Raw genomic sequence first — 18,173 nt, 5'->3', positions numbered from 1 at the left:
GTCTTGAGTTTGGGCTGCAGGAACCCTAAGGCACCAACAATCTGCCTCTTATGGTGGGGGCAAAGCTTGCCCATGAACTGCCCCAGAGAAGATGCCGACTGCGTATGCTTAACTGTCACAAGGTCCTGGAATTCACTGAAAGACATCAATTAAAGAAAATGTACCCTGAAATTTAGATTGGAGTGAACGTTTAAATCCTGTCGGAATACAAGTCACGTAATAGTGTATACACGTATAATACATGTGAACTCCTTTAAAATATGTGTTGGGATGTGTTTCAAGAAATACAGTTAAATACGGTGAACTTTTCCAAATATCATTAAATTGATAAAAGTAAAACAGAAAGGTTAACTACCCCCTTTAGTTAACAATTCCGTTACCCCTTTAGTTAACAATATAGCCCTTCTTTCTTCTTGCCTATAGAGAAAAATACACAAATGAATGATTATGACTTTAATTAACAATAAATTATGCTACTTACTTAAAAAAAATAGTCAAGGTTAAATGTACATTACAATCCTGTTAACAATATAAAATTACCTCAGATATGCTTTTGTGAATGCAAAATATTATTGTATAAATTGTATATATTAAACTGGTATAAATTGTCATGTTGTAATCTGAATTACAAATCTCAATTCAAAATTCTGTTTTTTACAAATTTGTTAAAAGTTTGAATCAAAGACTCCAAAAAATTCCAATGTCTTAAGACTCCCCCTCCAATCCCCGCCCACACACACACATACACTGTCCATCTGGTGCCTTCAGAGCTGTACGAGATGAATATTTAATATGAGGGTGACCTGGAAAAGTTATTTGTAAGTCATTTTTTATATTTACCACCACCCTCTTTATATACCCTCAGGCTCCACCACCAGTGCTCTTTGCTTCGACAACAGGGTCATACTATCGCCTTTTCAAATGAACAGAAACTACCACTATTAAAATGGAGAAATAGAAAAGGCATCCACGTGCCGTTTTTAAATGCCCCCACCCCCCTTCTCCCCCCTTGGCTATTTTTCTATAACAGCTGTCAAAATTATGAGGGGAAAAATGAAAGAAAAGGAGCTTCTCTGTCTAAGCTGTAGCCAGGAGTGGATGGAGCACTGGTATGGGGCCTGGATTTGTGTCCAGAATGCAGCATGCTCAGTTCCCACATGGGATCATGGCCGTTTCACCCCCATGAGAAAGGCACTTAACCTGAATTTCTAATGTAGTTCTATAAATGTGACACGAATAAGGACATCTGCTAAGCAGCATCACTTAAACCTGTGATAACAACACAACCCATGGAACAAAAAAATACAAGGAGGATGGCTTTTATTTTCACAACAAATTTATTAGAAGAATAGTGGTTTTAAAAAGAAGAGATTCTAGCATCCAGTGAACACTACCTTACACAACATTACAGCCGAAATGTGTTTGCGAAAATGGCATTTCTCCAATAGAATACAACATAACCAGTAAAACCTTACACATGCACAAAGACTGAATTAATCAGCGTTGCTTGACGTTCAATGCAAAATAAATTTTTTTATTTTAATTTTAAAAAAATGTTAAAGACCACAGAAATCAAATTTTATTTAAAAATCACATACATTATGAGACAGCTTATCTTTCATTAGTCCAGTTGTAAAATCTGATTTTGCATTCAAAACAGAAAACAAATAGTGCAATCAAACCAATTATTGTGATCCTTTAGGAGCTCTACTACACTGACACTGATTATAGCCTAGAATAAAAGTCCAACTCGCACAGTACAAAATAAATGTACATAAATAAAACTACAGTACAAGAAAGATATCAAATCATACAATTCTGTCAAACTGTAAACAGTAAATATTGAGTATAATGAGGTCCATTACGTTTTTTGGAGTGCCTGCTTTCTGAACATCTAAAATTACTCAGATCTGGGGTCACTGTGAGCTCTCCAGTCTAAACCGATGGAATGAGGTATATCAAAACCACGATACAAAGATTTATTTGAAAGAAAATCTAACCCTGAAAATGGCATGTGTATACAGTTCAGTCACTGCTAAGCTAAGTGACCATGTAAGTATTTCACTTTTCCTGCCATGAGCAACCCATTGCCACGTCCACAACATGAACAACAACAAAAAAAGGAATACCTTTCGTCACCGTTGCAGTATAACCAATTAAAGAGGACATCTTGCTTTTAAGAGTATCAAAACAATGATGATGATAAACATCAACCTGCCACCTTAAAAATAAAATTCAGAATCTTATGAAGAGACTAACAGCAGTCAAATTTGATTATGACCGAAACAGTTTTTGTTTAAAAAAAGAAAAAAGTAATGTGGCAAGGCCCTCAGTGCTAGACTGCAGATGCATGTCAACTTAGACTAGCAGCAAACAATCCACAAAAAACATACAAGGCAGCAGACCTTGGAAAAACAAACAAAAATAAAAACCCCAAGACGTATCCATTTTAAATGAGCAGTACTGGGCAGATTGCTATACGGTCGCAATCTTACCTGTAAAAGAACAACCATGACAGGCAAGTGCAGCTCTGTCCCATTGAAAACTGAAGTTTAATTTGGTTCATAAATTTGAAATACTTACATGTACTGAGCAAAGACGGTTTCACGAATTGTATTTCATATATAATATATAAGATGGCCAGAGAACAGGACCCAAAAGACCTGTTGAGTCATCATAAAAGAACAGAATGCCACTATATTTAAGGGTCCGAGGCACAGTGTGCTGTAGTTTAAATGCAGCTTCAAAACACAGTTTGGCTAATATTGTTACCTGAACTGAGTTTTAAATTGACATTCATTATACACATAGAGAAAGAAAAAAAAAATGATTGGAAAAAAAAGATGGAAAAAATAGAAAAACAAACAGAAAATGTAGCTTCGTATAACTGTACTTGTTTTCAATTTGCTTTGCTTAAAAAAAACAAAAAAAACAATAAGAATAGAAATAAATTCACTGCTAGGCCTCAGAATCTAGACAAAGTACCTGAATTGAGTGTGAGCAGTGTGTAAATTGTCCCTGAGGGTTTCCTTTTTTCTGTCTGTCTTTAAACAGTGAGATAGACTGGAGCCTCGTAATCTGAATACACAAGAAAATTCACAAGAATCTGCGGAATCTGAGAGCTGACAATGGACTTAGAATGAGTCTGAATAAATAAAAGACAGCATGAGTGACAAAAGATTTCCCACACACATGCACGCACGCACACGCGCACACACACGCACACACACGCAGCTATATATTTTGTACAGGGAGAAAACTAACAACAACAAAAAAAAAAAAACAAAGCTTTAACAAAGGTTAAAAATTCAGCAAGCAGTACCAGTGACACACATTTTTGGGGCATTCAGAGAATTTCTGAAGTCAATTTAAAGTCAAAGTGAAGGGACTTTGTTTTGCATAATTTCCTGTCATTTCAATGTGGCTGCTAAAGCCTTGCCAAAGTTTCTCCACGGTCCAATGCAAGGTATGTACACTATTGAAACCCCACACACTGGTAAGCATGCAAAAAATATATACTAAAAGTGTCCTCTTCTTTCCAATAAATATAAAAAGAAAATATATTAATTTTTATAATTGATGAATGCAGTAACTTCATTATGTCATACATTTCAAATGTTAAAATATTACCGATCAGCAAGCAGACATCAAAGTTCTTAGGAGTGTTAATTACATCCTGCCTGAAAAAAGCAGACATGGAATGGTAGTGTCAACATTTAATTACTATACACATCCACTTGAAAAACTTTAATTTCTTTTCATAAATAAACTGTCTGTACAGCATTTAATAACCAACCCTCTCTGCGGCCTGGTAGGCTTTACCTAAGCTAACTTTCTTCATTTTAAATTCATATCGCTCCAACTTCTATCCCACCACTATTAATTAAAAATTCAAGGTGGGGTGGGAGTGGGGTGGGGGGGGTTTGGGTGAGCAAGACACATGGCTAGAAAAAAAGGGAAATATCTAATATATTGTAATAACTGTTCTTTTTACTATTGTTCCCTGAAGTAAATATTGAGTTGTATCCTTGCACTGGATAGATGTATATATATCAATATAGAGAAGTATATACAATGTATGTGTGTATGTATATGTGTATATATACATATATGTATGTGTGTGTCAACTATATTTTTCATGTATTACTATTTTAATGTATAGTTACACACTGTAAGAGGTTAATTGATGTTCAGTTGTTTTTTTACAGTAGTGTTTTACATTCACTGATAATAATAATAAACTTTAATAGTTTCTAAAAGTAGGAAAAAACGAAGGAATATCTAAGGTTACAAACAAATAACACTTCTGAAGACCGCCCCATCGGACAAAGGGAAAATAAATAAAAATTTTAGTCTGATGAGTTGACTAGTCAGGATGTTATAATCTTATCATTACAACAGTTAAGATACCTCCTGACAAGAATTCCAAAGTAATCAAATAGTTTGAATGCTAGATCAACCTACTGGGTTTATTTTTATATCATTAGTCATCTTGAGTTTTGCTCTCTAACCATCTACAGAAAACAATATCACAAGGTATTCCAGCTACAGAGCCAAACAGAAAATCAATCAGAATAGCAAACCACATGTTTCTTATTCCCATTCTCAACAGCAAGTCTGATATTGCAATGTGTATCACCCTTATAGGTTACTGCATCTCTATGGTAATGTCTCAAGCAGGAAGAAACAATGGCAATGTCAGACTTTTCATACATGATTCAAGAACATAATAATGAAAAAGAATTCTGAAAAGCAATCTGGCTGAAACTACATGCTACGTGTTGTGCTTGGCATTAAGAAAGAAAGAACAAATGAATGAATGAAAGAAAGGAGGAACGAAAGAAAGAAAAAAACAAAGAGTGAAGAACAACATAAACATACATATACAGAGCAATCCGTAAGTATTCGGACAGTGACACGATTTATGCCGTTTTGGCACTGTACACCGGCACATTGGATTTGAAATAAAACAATCAACACGAGGTTAACCTGCAGACTGTCAGCCTTAACATTAAGGTACTTACAGCTCTTTTTAAACAAAGTCCCCCCCATTTCAGGGTAGCAAAAGCATGTCTGGACATAACCAGAAAGTTAACTAAATCTCCAATACAGACGTCATATTTCGTACTTGGTTGCAAATCCTTTGCATCGGTGCTTAAAGTCTGTGAACCACAGACATCACCAGATGCTGGGTATATTCCCTAGCGATGCTCTGCCTGAACTGCAGCCAGCTCCTGTTTGTTTTCTGGGGCGTTTGCTCTTTAGTCTTGTCTTCAGCAAGTGAAACGCATGCTCAGTTGGTGATTCACTTGGACAGTCAAGAACATTCCACTTTCTGGCCTGGAAAAACGCCTTGGTTGCTTTAGTAGTATGTTTGGGGTCACTGTGCTGCTGCAACTTGAAGTGCAGGCCAATGAGTTTTGAGGCATTTGGTTGGATCAGAGCAGATGTACACTTCAAAATTCAACAGAATTCAGGCAAAGATGAGGGCGGTGCTTTGCATTATGGGCAGTTCCTTTCTCTCTCTTCACACTTTCTTCTTTCATCACTTTGGTGCAGGTCAATACTCATCTCATCTGCCGATAAGACTTCATTACCAATGGTTTGCAATGTGTGATGAAGGCTCTGAGGTCATGAAGGCATAGTCTTTTCATGGTGGTCTTTAATACCATATCCATGGCTACAACCTGGATAGTGTTCTTGAACTGTTCGACAGTTGAAAAGGGATTTTTCTTCACAACTGAAAGTATTCTTCGATCATCGACTAAAGTGGTCTTCTGTGGTCTACCAGGTCCATTTGAGCTCACCAATGCCCAACAGTTGACTTTGACACGCCCAGTCTTTTGGCCATGTCTATCTTGTGATTTGTCAGATTATGATGGTCTGCTTTACGGTCACTGACACTTATTTGGACCTCATTTTGGGAGACAACAGCAACAGACTCCAAATGCAAATGCCACACCTAGAACAAACACTAGACCGTTTGCTAGCTTTATTGTGCACGGACTAATGACACAAAGACACACAGCTGGCCAAGAAACAGCTGAGCAGCCAATTGTCAAATTACTTTTGAACTATGAATTAAAAAGTGCTGTAAAACCCTCATATTAAAGCTGACAGTCTGCCCTTTAACCCATTTCACATCCAATGTGGTGGAGTACAGAGGCAAAACGACAAAAATTGTGTTGCTGTCCTGATATTTATGGACTGCACTGCATATGCCCGGTATTTGTACAGCAGATGGAGGCTGTCAAGATTTTCATGGATTTTCTGAGGTATACTGTGTTGTTAAAGTTCTCAATAATTACTTACTCATTGGCATCTACCATAAGCACCCACTGTTTCCACTGGCACACAGATAACTGAATGAAGCCAGGATGCTCTCCTGGTGGTGACATATAGACCCCAGTGATGGTTGCAATTAAAACAGTCTGCACTTTACAATCCTAGCTGTTGTTAAATCACAAAAAAGGGTACTTGGCTTAATTATATGCAACCTGTGTGTGTGTCTCAGTGTCAGAACCTGTCATTCTGACATTGAGATGATCCATTTTGAAACCCTAGAAAAGCAACCATAAATCATATAATAGACAAATTGCCACTAACTCAGTTGTATTGGTCTGAAACATTTTTTGGATGGTTGTTTTGTTCTTGCGATCCAAAAGACACGGTTTGCACACAACAATATGTATTTGTCATGGAAATGGACCAGAAAAGAACATTTTTAAAACCCATACAGTTTGCATAACTAAAGAAGTGTGTGAAAAGGATGCACTACAGTACTGTTTTAATTAGCTTGGGTTTTTGTAATTGCTCAGTGCTCTGGACAAGATGGCAACTAAAATGTATTTACACAGCATAACTTGACTGTACTTAGAGCCTACAGAAACATTCATATGTGGTTACTCTTTCTCTCATTCTTTTCACTGCAAGACACAGTGGAGAGAACGGATTCACAGATTTATCTCCTAACCCCATAGCGTGCTTCTGAATACAGAGTCGGCCTACAATTTCACAAAGAACCTATACATACACAAAAAATATGTATGTGTATCTTGACTTGAGTAGATAACCAAAAAAGGCAGGCATGTGGTGATCGAAGAAATAAAACTTAAGAAACAGAGTGGGAGAAACCTAGCAAAAACAGGAATCCCCTCAGGTTCCGTGTGACTAGACAAAAGATGAAGACTTCAATCAAAGCCCAAAAATGTTTTTGAACAAGCCATGTCTTCAGGCAACAACCACCAACACTCAAATCTGAAACATCATACAAAATTAACAGCTCAACCTTTAAAATATTAAGCAGCTTTTGTGAGAGTTCATGAAATTTTCAATAGGACCTTAAAATATTCACAAACTGCCCAACCTTAAGTTTGCAGAAGTAGGCTCTTCAATATTGCAGTGGGATAGAGATTTAGTTCCTGAAATTAGGCCCACCTTATTTTAAATTGTGAGACATTTGCTGTAAAACAAATCACATTAATGCACATCACATGATGAATATCAGTTTCACAACAGAAAATCTGCATTCACCTCTCCTTTAAAAATGCCTGAAAGCTCAGTTCATTGCAACACAGATGATAAAATGTCAGTTCTGCCCAAATAACAGTTCTTTTTTCTCGCAAAAAAAATGAAAATGGGAATGGGAATTTACTCACATTATGAAGATAAGTTGAGAAATCTGCTGCCCAATTTTACGAAATTCTGATGAGGAAAAACTTTAGAAAGGGAAAAAGAAAATGCTGACCTTGCAAAATCACAGATCGCACATAGAAACACAGTAATAGTGTTCAGGGTGCCAAAAAAATGCCTGTTAAACCACTTTCCCTAGCGAAGAAAATGACTAGTAAATCCAAAGTGGATTCCAGTGAGAAATCTCCTTATCCTGTACATTTCAAGTGCTACATACAGTCTCCAAAAGTCCATTCTTTTATAATCAAATTCAAACAACAAACTTTACCACACCATGACAGAGGACTACCCCCACCCCTTTCCAATCTTTTATAACATACATCCCCCCTCACCATCTCATAACAACAAAATGGGCAGGCTGATGTTTTGTTTTTTTTTTCCACCCCACAAAAGATCATTATTTTACAGTCTTTTGGAATTCAAAATGGAATTTTCAAACATAACAATGTCACAATGTTTCATGAAAAAAAATTCACATAAATGACAATTATTTGGGCCATAATAAGAGTACTTTAAAAGAAAAGAAAATTCAAGTGACAATCGTTGAAAGGATTTGTTTGCCCCAGGCAGTGTTCGAAAACCACCTGACTTTCACCATCATTATGGATTCTTTTGATTTTATGCATTGGAACTGTACGTCAAAAAAAAGAGGCAAAATATGTCCACCAATTAAACAGCCATACAAATACCAACTCAATCACATTAAAAAGCTAGATTTCTACACAAACAAGCAATGCATGTTCAATTGTCATAGCCACCTGCAAGCAAGACTGGGGGAAAGACAACTGCTACAAAATAATGCTTTTAAAAAACACAGCTTAGAAAATCCTTCATTTGCTCAAAAAGATAAAACCATGCTCTTAAAGGAGAGGCACACCTTCACCTGCGAACATTGCTGCACGATTGTCTTGGCAACATTCAAGAGCAGCCCTTTGATAGCCAATAACACTAGAATTTTTAAGGACGTCAATGACTTTTATATACAGTTCGTTCATAAGCTTTGAGTTTTAATTGAATCTGAGGTGGTTTTAGTTCAGGGCTCTAAGTCTGCATTATAAACTAGAGGATTTTTGTTAAGCAAAAAATATAAAATAATTATAGATGTTGTTCTGGTGCCTTCACTGGTTATACAATTGGCAAAATAATGTGGTAAATATGAGAGTGGCGGGGTCAATTTTCACGGTTTCATTTATTTAGAATTGCATTAAGGATTATTTTTTCTTCTACATCAAAGAATGACCTTGTTCATATACAGTCAGTGATCGACTCCTGCTCCTTCTGCTTTTGATGAAACATAATTTATCATAATGCTTCCCTAGGTGATCTTGAATATCTCTGAAAAGTGACTCCTGCACTAAATCTAAAACTTCTGAATGGCTCACAATCATCTTAAATTCTGAATAACTGTGGGGAAAGGAACATGCACTTCTGACTAAAGTAATGGCACTACACAGCTTGATCATTTTCTCATCATAAGAAAACAATATGCGTAGTCCTCTAAGGATATAGGCTAAGGATTCGGTTTGGCTAGTAAAGAACATGAACTACTTGTTTACTTGCCAAAGGACATTACACCTGGATTGAGACAAAAGCTCTTTAGTCTAAAGGGGGAACCAGCAGCATTACACACAGCAGCCTTCATTGTGCTGCAGTGTAGATCTTACTGTTAGTGTGACAGCAGCTTCAATTTGCATCACATGCCCACCCCAAGCAATGGCAAAATCCCAATGCATAGTTCTTAAATCAGCCACTGGCATTAACGGACTGAACATTTCATGAATTAATTAGCTTTTAAGTCAAAGATTTTGGACGGTACTCCAGCCCCCATGATCTGAGAGATTCTGCATGTGATATGACTTATGGAAAATCCTCAACTGAACAAGCATATACTTGGGTTTCACAACTGTGTTGTCACTGACTGTATTGTATACAGGTGTTTCATCCGAGGGAGAACTTGATCATGTCTGAAATGTGGGCTTGTATTCAGTTCTGCTACTCGGCTCTAAAATTTTGGAGTAAGCTTTGAATTCCAGCAGCTTTGATTTCTTCCCAGCAGTTTTATAGTGTGCCTTGCCTTTAACTTTCGCCAGATGTCATAAATTGACATATCCTTGTTTCATCCCCTCCCCCAACCTCCCACCCCCAAAAGAAAAGCCCCGCAAAGGTTTTTTCTCACCTATTTTCAGGGGTCTCGCAACAAAGTTTGCTTATGGAAACTTTTACAATGGACAGTGGATGATCTTTTTATTACAAGGAGTGTGAACCATGAAACATGAAGCAAAGCTGAAGTACTCTTGATAAAAAAATAAGAAATCTTTCCATCGTGTGAGGCCTGCAAAAAAAGAAACCCACGCAAGACCTCACTTTCTTTTACAAGTTCTCCCCAACACAGCTAATTAAATTAACTGAAATGGACAAAGGTGACAGGTTATTGTCACCTTAGTTTTCTTTTTTTTTTTTTGAAAAATGTTTTTCTCCTTACTGTGTGTGTGTATGTAAATGGTGTACCAGAGTTTCCAGCCTACAGACATCAGAGCTCATGCCTGCAACTCTCCACTGTCTCGCCTACCTGTTCTAAAAAGGAGCTAGACTTGGCGTTTGGTAATAATATGTAATCCACCCACATCATCGCGTGTGGAATGATAACCTGACGGCGCATATGTGCTGTTCTTTCCCGACGATGTGCTAGACTTAATAAAGTAGTGAAAAAGACCTGGGTTCTGTTTAGTAGATATACTAATAATAATAATAATAATAATAATAATAATAATTATAATAATAATAACAATAATAATAATTCCCACCATGTCTACAAATCCATAAATATAATTGTAATAAAAATCCTGATCTGCCATATTAGCACATGTACAATCAGCTGCTCTGTAGTGGTGTGACCTGAGGTATCAACTGTCAATCGGATATGCGGCATATTGAAAACACTTAATATTTTATGAGCATGGCAATATATATGTATATATTATATTATATATAGACATTTCTCAAAGGTACTGTGTGCCATTTAGGGAACATGGCACATATATGGTTACTATAAATTGAGGTCATCTGCATTGATTTAGTTACAATCTCACATGACATCGGCAAAAATGAAAAAAGATACAATTACCTGAAGACAAATTTAAATAAATATTATATATATCATTTTTTTTCATAAAGGTAAAATAATTTTTTTTTTGGAATGCAGTGTAAAACAAGGTTAAAAAGAATGAACAGCTGAGAATGAACATTTTCCCCTGTCCCAATACCTGCTCACAGATCTCACATATCAGATATCCCAGCGTTGCTTAAACCTGAAGCTTGAATATAAGTTAAACCTGCATCTAGAGGGTCTCCCGTTCTGGTGCCCTGCCTCTGGAAACCACCAGAGTAAAGCAGGACCCAGCATTAAAAAGTTTAATTAAGAAGAGTGGAATTAAGAAGAAAAGGCTTTGAGGGGCACAAACAAATAAATAAAAAACTTTTTTTTTTTGCTGTTTTTTTTTTGTTTGTACCACAATTCAATGAGGTTGATTTTTGTGAACATACCTGAATAAGAAGGGTTCAAATATTGGTCAGTCAGATGTACAGTACGAAACACCCCCTCCCCTGCCCGAAAGAGGAAAGTGAACAAAAACAAGAGAAGGAATGGTCTTTTCCCAGAGTATCAACTATCCCTTCTTCACACGCTCCTGAGAGGGATACAAGTAAGAGGCACGGAAATGAAGTGATTTCCGAGACTGAGGTATTACACTTGGACGCAGAAAGCCAAGTTAAAAATGTTATATATAGTTTTCATTTCATACAGGTAGTCAAGTCTGCATTCTCTAACTGACAAATATAGCTGCCCTCCTGTAACTATCCTGAGATACATTGAAGGCTACAAGTGAACGTTGCCTGAAAGTCTACTTAAAGCAAGTCACTGAAGGAAAAGAAAAAGAAGAGGAAGAAGTAGTCCTTTTTTTGCAGAGTTTAAATAGTAAAATGTTGGTCTCTACATTCATTTGCGTGAATATGGAAATTTTCTGGAACTAAACGAGATCTACCGAGAAGGACATTTTTGTGGACAGGGGAATCTGTTAACTCAGTCAAAACATCACGCATTAACAAACAAACAAAAAAAACAAAACAAAATGGCACACACCACAGTACCATAGATATTATAATCACATACAAATGCGTTGAGGTGCCAAAGCTTACACCCTGGTACATGAATTGTTGTTTTCAGTTTACCATTTCCTTAAGCCTATGCAAATGAGTATTTTGGACTTTTTTTTGGTTGTGTTTGCGAAACAACGACAAGGAAAAGGGCTCCAACCACTATCGGTGCAATGTCTCAGGCCTGGCAGAGCAACCAAATGATCACTCGCAAAAACAACACTTTTCTTGAGACCTGGAAGACCAGCTGCTTGTTCAATCAATCAACCACGTCCGTCTGCCGCTCAAGGCATTACCGCTATCCCACCGCTCTGCTTCTAAACAGTAACGACGAAAGGCAGAACTGCCAGAAATGCTTAATTGAAAGGATGTGGAATTGCAGATGAGACTTCCTGAGAGGAAACAGGTATAACTATGTTATTTAATTCTCCGATTCTTATTTGAAAGACCAAGGGAGAAACATACACCTAATTTCGAAGTAAACTTTTCATAAAAGTTGTCATGAGAATGGTTAGAGGGCAATAAAACAGCTGGTCTGGTCTTGCTCTCCAGGGCTTAGAAGCAAGTGCACTGAATTTAATCCTGCACTTCAGTATGACATTTAGCAAGTGCATTCAACCGTATGGGGAAAATCATCCATTTGACCACTTCATTTTATAAACAAAATATTATGCACAGAGACATACAGGAGTCTGCGCATGTGTGTTCATGAAAGCATACTACCCAAGTCAAAAAAGCAGAATGTTTTGTTTTTTTTTAGATATTTTTAGCACTGCATCTAAAACAGTGTTTCTGCTGAGCAAAATTATGAGCTATTTAAACCGCAAATCAGAGGTTATGTGCATAACAAAATCATCCCCCTCCCCCACTCAAGTGCTTTCAAATAATAACACAATAATATTTAAACATTAATTGCAGTAAATCCTTAAAACAGTACAGTTCAAGATTCAAGGGGACCTTTACATACTACTTAATCAACAACTAAATTCGAATTAGACACTTTAAATGCTCAGCATTAATACAGTGTTTTTTATGCATTTGATGCATGATTCTGAGCAAAATATTATCTGAAAGGGCCTCATTCACAAGTGAAACATTACTGCAAACAAAGTAGGCATTGTAGCTAAACTACAAAAAACAGATTTGAGGTCAATGCTTTTGAACTGGTTAACATAGAATGTCAATTGGTCAGTTAACAGTAGATTTGCCATACTTGCAAGATTTGTATAATGCGTGAAATTTAATTTAAGACATCCATAAAAAAAACAATTACCCTAATCATTCCTTGTCGCTGACCCAGCAAACACAACACAGTGTGTTCCACATACTCACAATACTAAATTCAACATATTTACTCTCTGTAAAGTCTGAATTGGTGCATGCCATTTCGTAAAATAAAATGTACATTGCAAGGAGTGTTTCAACAGTTTGCAATAATGGAGATGCTTGATACACAATTTATTTAAAATAATCTTTTTTTTGTCACTTCAGACTGGGTGAGCACCAGGCAGTGTTGGAGCCAGTTTATTTAAAAGGAACTCAGAGTAAGTGCTAAAAAGCAATGTAAAAAAAGTAGCATATAATGCCATCTAGTCTGCTTTCATCAAAGGAAAATGAAGCAGGACTTTAAAGAGCATATTTTTTTTCCCTAATAGGATCCCCCCACCCTCATTATTTATAAGAGAATTTCCACCTCTGCCTATCAGATAGGATGCAGGGATGGGAATTACACCAAACCTGACAATTCGAGCTGTCAGCCAGTGTATTTTGAAGAGGTAATTGAAAGAAATTATCTGTTTGGGTCCAAGCTGCAGGTTTTCAGATCATATTCAGACACTAAAGCTTTTGTGTTGTGGTCACCTTCCTCCCACCACACACACACACACACGTACACACATACACTTACGCACATGTGCACATACGTACACGTGCACACACACACACACACACACATAAACGCAAACAAACAAACAAACAAACGTACACACACACACACACACATACACATGCACAAATGTCTTCTCTTTTAAAAAGTGCTATTTTCAGAAATGTATGGACATATTTACCCCATCCCCAACAACTGCCCATCAGCTTAAACATTTTTTCTTAATTCTCCACACTTAAGTCCATTGACCATGGCTGTGATTTAACACCCAATCCCCAAACCCAACCCCAAAATGAATCAGTTCCAAAAAAGAACGAGCAAAAAATTATAATAATTTGAAAACTGCACTTCAGGAACAAAAAAAAGAATGTTAAAACAGATTAATAGTTCTCAGTGACCCTGAGTTGAAAACGAAAATAACCCAAAATTAAGATTGGCTTTAAGTCAGTAGAATAATTTATAATATATTAAATTTACCCCACCACCCCCATTTTAATTCTTCTCCTGTCCTGCCCCCCAGCCCAAATAAAATGTACTTCAACAGTAAGATGTTGCAGCGGGAAATAATTTTTTTTAAATCATCAATGGACGTACGCAGCCTCGCTTGCTAAAACCTCAATTTAAAATGGCCGTGCGTGTGTGTGTGTGTTTTCTTAGCATGATTCAAGTTAGCACGTCCCCTCCCCACAAACAAAAGAAACTACATAAATGCATCTGAAATGAAAAGTGCTCACCAGGAAACGGAGGAACAGAAAGTATCTAGCAGACCTTAAGTGCAGATTGCTGAGACAGCAGTTAAGAGGTAATCAGGTCTACCAGGAGCTGTCGTCCCCGAAAAGGGTTCGGCAAGCCTCACAGAGCACACGACCAAACACGTAGTGCAAACCAAAGCAAACTAACTCGGAAATTAAGAAAAGTCTCACAAAACATGCATCCCTGAATGATTTTTTTTTGTTATGTCAATAGGCTGTGTACGTTTGTCGTCCGAAGGTTAGCATGAAGCATAATATTTTTTTAAGTGATGTTTTATAGAAATTCTCATGAACCAAAAATCCATTGTCTAACTGACATTGAAATAATAATAATAATAATAATAACAATAATAATAATAATAATGTTTTAGATCTGGGTTGAGGATCCCTGGTGATATTATCTTTAATAGTACTAAACTAGTATCCTTCGAACTGATTTTTCTTTTTACCAATTTCATTTTTTAATCTTATCTATGCTTTTTCCTGTTAGAGGGGGAGTTTTAGCAAGGGGCACTTCATAAACAATTTGTTCAAGGGTTAACCCCCCCTCTCTTCCCCCATGCAGTCCACAAATTTTTATTTTTGCCCTCTGTTGCCCCTATGAAACAGGCTAGCCCTGGTCAGTAGGGGGCATCAAGTTCAGAAAAGGGGTGGTGGGGTGGGTTAATCAGCTTCCTTTACAAAAAATTTGTGTATGGTATCACATAATCACATGGCTTCAAATGCATTTGCTTTGCAACCTTAAAAAAACAACAAATGCTTCTACAGTGTCAAAGTCACCACTGTAAAATGAGCAGATTAGTATATTTCACTCTCTCCAGAGTTCTTAATTTTTCTCCTTAAATCCCTGCGTTTGTGCTCACCCAGATACTGCAAAGTAAAATTGGCACAACTGAAGCCCCCGTTAATTTTTTTTTTGTTTCGTTTCGTTCTGCTTTTCTTTAAGCCTTTTTACTCATCTTTCGAATCGCTGCCCCCCTGGGAGCCCTCCTCCCTGGGTGTGGGTTCCGAGTCGGCCACCATCTCCTGCCCTTCCATCCTCATCAGCTTCAGCTTCTTCTTTGGAGGGTTTTTCAGTGTTCCCAGACGCTCCTTCACCTTGTACTCCAGCGTGCTGTGGGGGATCCCGTACATGTTCTGCGCCTTGGAGACGCTCATCTTCCCGTTCATCACCACGGAGATGGCCTCCTCGAGGATCTCGCTGTTGTACTGCCGATACCGGCCCCTCTTCTTCCTCGGCTGTTTCGAGCTGGGATCCCCCTCCGGGTCGGAGGTAGGGTACTGCTGCCCGGAGGTGGACTGCTCTACGTCCGACCCCCAGAAATCCGCCGACCCATCCAGGATACCCCCCAGGCCGCCCCGCCTGTTCTGCTTGGGGAGGATGGCCCGCAGCTTCTTGCTCAGGGCGTTTTCGGAGTGCGGGCCCACCACCAGCGAGCCGTACCCGTAGAGGTCAGAGGTGTGGGAGTCCCAGGACAAGTCCATGCCCCTCACCTGCGGTATCTTCAGGTCGACAGGGGGCGAGTGCCCGTGGTCTTTCTTGGCTTCCTGCGACTTGGTCAGGCCGGGACCCTTGGAGAACACGCCCGAGTTCTCCAGGTAGAAGGGCAGGTCCTTCAGGTCGTTGAGGGTGCTGCTAGCTTTGAGCTTCAGAAGGCTGTCGAAGTGAGACTTGCTCCAGGAGCCGTCCCGGGACAGCAGGGGGCGCTGGCCGTGGTTGAGCAGGCCCGCCGAGTCCAGGCTGGTGAGGGGGCCGGGCGGACGGAGCAGGCGCTGTTTCTGGGCGAGCAGCTCTTCCTTGATCAGCAGCGAGCGAGCGAGCGGGGGCTTGAGGGGGGTGGAGTTTCCGAAATTCTCCCTCGTCCCGTCCTGTAAGCTTCTCGGGGGCAGCCCGTCCTCTCCATCTCCATCCCGAAAGATGTGGTCAGCTCTCACGGGACGCCTGATTGGACGGAAGGAAAGGGGTGTAAGCAGAGCTTGCACAGTTGTTAGGGAGGGATGGGTTGGGATGGGATGGATTGGGTTGGGTTTTGGGGGGTGTGAGAATGTGGTTACTCATTTACTGGACACCTTGCTTGGGTAACATCACTTTTTCTCCCTTAATTTGCGTACATATTAAAAAAAATAAAATAAACCACTGTCAGGTTATTCCTTTTTTTTTTTTTTTTTTAATTTGGACTTCATTTGTGTACACAAAGCTTGCTTTGGCAAAATGAACAAAATCCAAACAGACAAAAGAAATAATAAAACCTTTCAGATTTCAGGGAATGGACAAAAAACAGAAAAGAAAAAAAGAAAGAAAGAATCAAGGGTGTCTGGGGATGCTGAGTGGCTACTGCTGAAAAGCAAAGCCTTGATTGAATTTTCTGAAAATAGCACCCGTGAATAGCACTGCAGTTGTAATTTGCATCATAATATTTGTTAAATACAGCTCTTTGCCAGTGATGTCACCACTATGCAAGAACGGCAATAAAAGAGTAAGCCAGGTGAAGCAAATGTACATTTAAATACTCAAATACAAACAATTAAAATTAATGGCTGCATTTCAGAGAACAATTGGCATGCTGTGGAATAGCAAGCTGCACAACAAATAAAAAACAACCCCTCAAACAGGGGTGGTCAACTGTGTTTCTGGACAGCTGGTTACATATGCATATTCTCATCATTACTCAGAGCTTAAATTAAGAATTCAAGCTGCTTATTATACGGTAAAGCCATGTCACCCTGTTGCTTGGGTCTAAATTGGTCGCTCATTTATATAAAGGTGAAAACAAAAACCAGCAGGCAGATGTGACTCTCCAAGGTTGGAGACCTCTGATAGAGTGTCTTTTTTTTTTTTTTTTTTAATCACCAAGATGAAACCACACCATCCTGCAATTCAGTAAAAAGGAAAAGTGAATATCCAATAAAGACACATATGCGCGTGCACGCACACACACACATACACACACACAAAGTGGGGTACTAAAGTCTGGGGACACTACCAAGTCCTGGTTGTTTTCATTATTTATCGATAAATAATCCAATTACGACACTCCAATTATACTTCTTATTCAAGAATACATTACTGAGAACAAGAGCTTAATAGGATGGCATTCCCATCACAGTCACCAGACCTGAGCCCAATCGAACATCTGTGGGAGCAGTTAAAGAGGGAGAAGGCCAAACATTGAGTAATATCAACAGATCATCCATGCCAAGTGCTGGAAAAAGTGCTGGGATGAAATGGAAGATGAGGTGTTGCATAAGGAATCATAATGGAGGATCCAATGCCAAGCAGAGTCAAGGCGAGTACTAACTATTCGGTAAATGCTTACACCACTTTGACTTATATTAAAACTGAATAAAAATGATGTATTCTTGAATAAGTATTAACGGTGTATCATGATTGTATTTAGGTCTGAGGTAGTGAGACAAAGCTGGAGTTGAGCAATGACAGGGGGAGCGGCAGCGAGCGGGAATAACATTTGCCAGTCTTAGGGACGCAGAACTCCGCACATCATAACAGTAGTCCTGCAAGTCGGAAAACACGTGTAGTGCGGGGACCCCAGCCCTAAATTATTTCTTGCTTCGCAGACCCAAGTAGCGTGCCAACGCGTTCCCCTCAGGAGTACAAGTTCTGACAAATAAAGCGAGCGGTTTTTAAGATCAGTCCATCAAGCCCTGCTCGTTTACTCATTTGTTTCATCCCC

At 38.6% G+C, this 18,173-nt stretch overlaps 1 protein-coding gene across 2 annotated transcripts in view; it reads right to left on the bottom strand.

The window, feature by feature from the left end:
- Positions 1–1,318: 1,318 nt before the first annotated feature.
- Positions 1,319–18,173, bottom strand: part of lcor (ligand dependent nuclear receptor corepressor) — a 56,486-nt gene continuing 39,631 nt past the window's right edge. For both annotated transcript variants that reach the window (XM_064320906.1, XM_064320907.1), the window contains exon 7: positions 1,319–16,423. In XM_064320906.1, coding sequence (XP_064176976.1) covers positions 15,433–16,423 — 991 coding nt within the window. In that variant the 3' untranslated portion in view covers positions 1,319–15,432. The remainder of the gene's footprint in view (positions 16,424–18,173) is intronic.

Source organism: Anguilla rostrata, chromosome 2, assembly GCF_018555375.3.
Source record: "Anguilla rostrata isolate EN2019 chromosome 2, ASM1855537v3, whole genome shotgun sequence".
Taxonomy (NCBI): Eukaryota; Metazoa; Chordata; class Actinopteri; order Anguilliformes; family Anguillidae; genus Anguilla; species Anguilla rostrata.
The sequence above is the reverse complement of the archived record's forward strand: the minus strand, read 5'-3'. Positions and strand labels throughout refer to the sequence as shown.